This window comes from Macrobrachium nipponense, chromosome 3, assembly GCF_015104395.2.
Source record: "Macrobrachium nipponense isolate FS-2020 chromosome 3, ASM1510439v2, whole genome shotgun sequence".
In the NCBI taxonomy this organism is placed as follows: Eukaryota; Metazoa; Arthropoda; class Malacostraca; order Decapoda; family Palaemonidae; genus Macrobrachium; species Macrobrachium nipponense.
This window is the reverse complement of record NC_087202.1, coordinates 8,240,076-8,243,071: the sequence shown is the minus strand read 5'-3', so window position 1 is coordinate 8,243,071 and position 2,996 is coordinate 8,240,076. Positions and strand designations below refer to the sequence as shown.

General features: G+C 44.1%; 1 protein-coding gene across 1 annotated transcript in view; it reads left to right on the top strand.

The window, feature by feature from the left end:
• LOC135222155 (golgin subfamily A member 6-like protein 22) overlaps window positions 1-891 on the top strand; it is a 3,075-nt gene extending 2,184 nt beyond the window's left edge. The window contains exon 1 of the mRNA XM_064260320.1: window positions 1-891. This exon is cut by the window's left edge and continues 2,184 nt beyond it. Within this exon, the coding sequence (XP_064116390.1) occupies window positions 1-888 (888 nt within the window). The 3' untranslated portion in view covers window positions 889-891.
• The last annotated feature ends 2,105 nt before the right edge of the window (window positions 892-2,996 follow it).

The following is a 2,996-nucleotide window of genomic DNA, read 5'->3' as shown; positions in this document are numbered from 1 at the left end:
GCACAAAAACTAGATTTCTTGGGCAAAGAACAACAACTCAAAGGAAAAATGCTAACGTTGGAAAGCAGATTGAAAAATGCTGAAAATCTTCTGATGAAAGAGGAGAGGGAAAATTTACACTGGCAGCAAAGGTTACAGGAAAAGGACAAAGAAGTAGAGACGCTGAGGAAAGATGAGGAGGACCATCGAGAACAAATGAAGGAGATGGAGGACAAACTGCAAAATCTCTCCAAGGAGAGAAACAGTCTGATCGAAGCAGTCGAAAAACAGTCGAGGGAATGCCACCTTTTCATTGCAGAGAAGGAGAGAGAGAAAAGTGAAATTAGACTGTATTATCAGGAGAGATTGGATCAGAAGGACAGCGAAATGAAGAAGCTGATGGAAGAAAAGGAAGAATATGATAAATTGAAAGAAAATTGGAGGATCAAGGAAGAAAAGATGATCAGGGAACAGCAACGTCTCATGGAGCGTCAGAGAAGACAGGAAGAGGCTCTGAGGGATCAAGATAAATACATGTTAATGACGCTTCTCCATGGCACAGCTCAGAGGAACTTCCATCTGCAACACATTGCACTGCAGCATGGAATTGAACAGGAGCAGCAAGATGGAGGGCAAGAAGAAGACCTCTGGATGAGAAGGGAGAAACAATACAGGAAATACTGCGATGCCCAGAGTGACAGGAGCAACTACGGGAAGCAGTGGGAGGTCCTTACTCAGACATTGACGGACCTCATTCATGAAGAAGAAGGAATCCCGCAAACAACGAACGGGGATTCTAACGAGAACTGTGAAATTTTCGATGGAAACCCAGATGACAAAATGTGTCATCAAAGCAATGACAAAATAGAGCCCCAAAGAGCCGATACTGATGAAGAAAATGTGGGTTGAGTAAGCCAGCAATAACACCCACCAAAAAAGGCCAACAGAAGTGAGTCACAGACTGACTCGATGACTATGGGGCTGAGCGCACATCTTCAGCAGTGTGAGAGGGACCCATGATTCCCCCACACCTTCAAAAGGGGGCCCCCCACCCCCAAAGGTGTTCATGGTGGTTCCTCTTATGATGCTTTGGGTGTGGGTTCAGCCCCACAGTCATCAAGCCATTCTGTGGCCCATTTGTGTTTGCCTTTTTGTCTCAGTCAGGACGAGCTCAGTTACTGAGTCTGACTGAATGACTCGATTCATTTTCCTGCTGTGGAAAAGGCAACATTTTAACCTAGCCACTGAGTTCGGCTGGCTTGTCCGCCAGCCCCATTCAGTGCCGGTCCCAAGCCCGGATAAATAGGGAGGGTTGGAATCATCCGTAAAATATCTGCCAAAAACAATAAGGGAGAGAGAGAGAGAGAGAGAGAGAGAGAGAGACGAGAGGAGAGAGAGAGGAGAAGAGAGAGAATCTGAAGCAGAAAAATCTACCTTTAAAACCATGACATACATTTTCTATAAACTCTGTTAAATGCTACACTTGTTGAAAGATTTGGCCTAAAGTCTACAGTGCCATGCACCTAGCATTTACTTTCTGTTCTTTAAAATATATTTGATATGTTCTAAAGAATAAATACCAAAGAATAGAAGGTAGATGCCAGGGGCAGGGCACTGTAGACTCTAGGCATAATGCTACAAGTAACTCTGACTGTAGCATTTAACTGAGTTTATATCAAAATGTATCACACGATTTTAAAGGGAGATTAGTACAGGTTCACTAAATTAAAGTTCTCTCTCTCTCTCTCTCTCTCTCTCTCTCTCTCTCTCTCTCTCTCTCTCTCTCTCTCTCTCTCTCTCTCAAACTGGTTGTGGGTGAGGGTGGAGGGATGTTGAAGGGTTATGGGCAAGGGTTTTGACAGTAAAGTTGTGTTTGGAAAGTTGAAGGTGGAGGTTGTGGGTGAAAGGTCATGTAAGGTGCTGAGGGTTGTCAATGGATGGTTGCAGTTAGAGGGCTGAGGATTTAGTTTTGAGGATAGAAGCCCGTAAGTAAGGTCGTAGGTAGAGGCCAGGTGGACGACTAAGGGTGGAGAGTTATGATGGATAACTTGCGGGTGGAGGACTGGTAGGTGGAGGGGGAGGGCGTGAGTGTCGAGAGCAGGTGGATGACTGTAGGTGGAGGGGCGTGAGTGTAGAGAGCAGGTGGATGACTGTAGGTGGAGGGGCGTGAGTGTAGAGAGCGGGTGGATGACTGTAGGTGGAGGGGCGAGAGTGTAGAGAGTGGGTGGATGGACTGTAGGTGGAGGGGCGTGAGTGTAGACCTTACAGACCTTACAGACCTTACATCGTGTTCGGGTTGCCCCAAGGTCCCTCAGTGTGAGGCACCTCTAATGTTCTACAGAGAGTTGCTAGACATCTTCCGGTATATTTTGCATCTTCCAATCTTGGATGGTCTGGATGCAGTTTAGATATTTGTCGAGCTTATTCTTAAACACATCTACGCTCACTCCTGATATATTCCTAGATGAGCTGGCAACGCATTGAATAGACGCTGCATTATCGATGCTGGTGCGTAGTGGATTAATGTCCTGTGTGCTTTCCTTATTTTTCCTTTGGTATATTTTGGGCACTATTAAATCTACCTCTGCTGCTCTTTCTGATATTTTTAGTTCCATGATATTTTCTGCTATTCTTCTATCTGTTTCCATGCCTGAATTATCATGTAGCGTTCTCTTCTCCTTTCCAGACTATATAATTTTAAGAATTGTAGTATCTTTCCCAGTAGTCTAGGTCCTTAACTTCTTCTATTCTAGCTGTAAAGGACCTTTGTACACTCTCTATTTGTGCAATATCCTTTTGATAGTGTGGGTACCATCTAATATTGCAATATTCAAGTGGACTACGAACATATGGTTTTATAAAGCATAATCATGTGTTCAGCTTTTTTTCTTGTTTTGAAGTGCCGTAACAACATTCCCATTTTTGCTTTACATTTTGCCAACCAGAGTTGCTATTTGATCATTGCATAACATGTTTCCTATTCATCATCACACCAAGGTCTTTAACTGCTTCCTTAT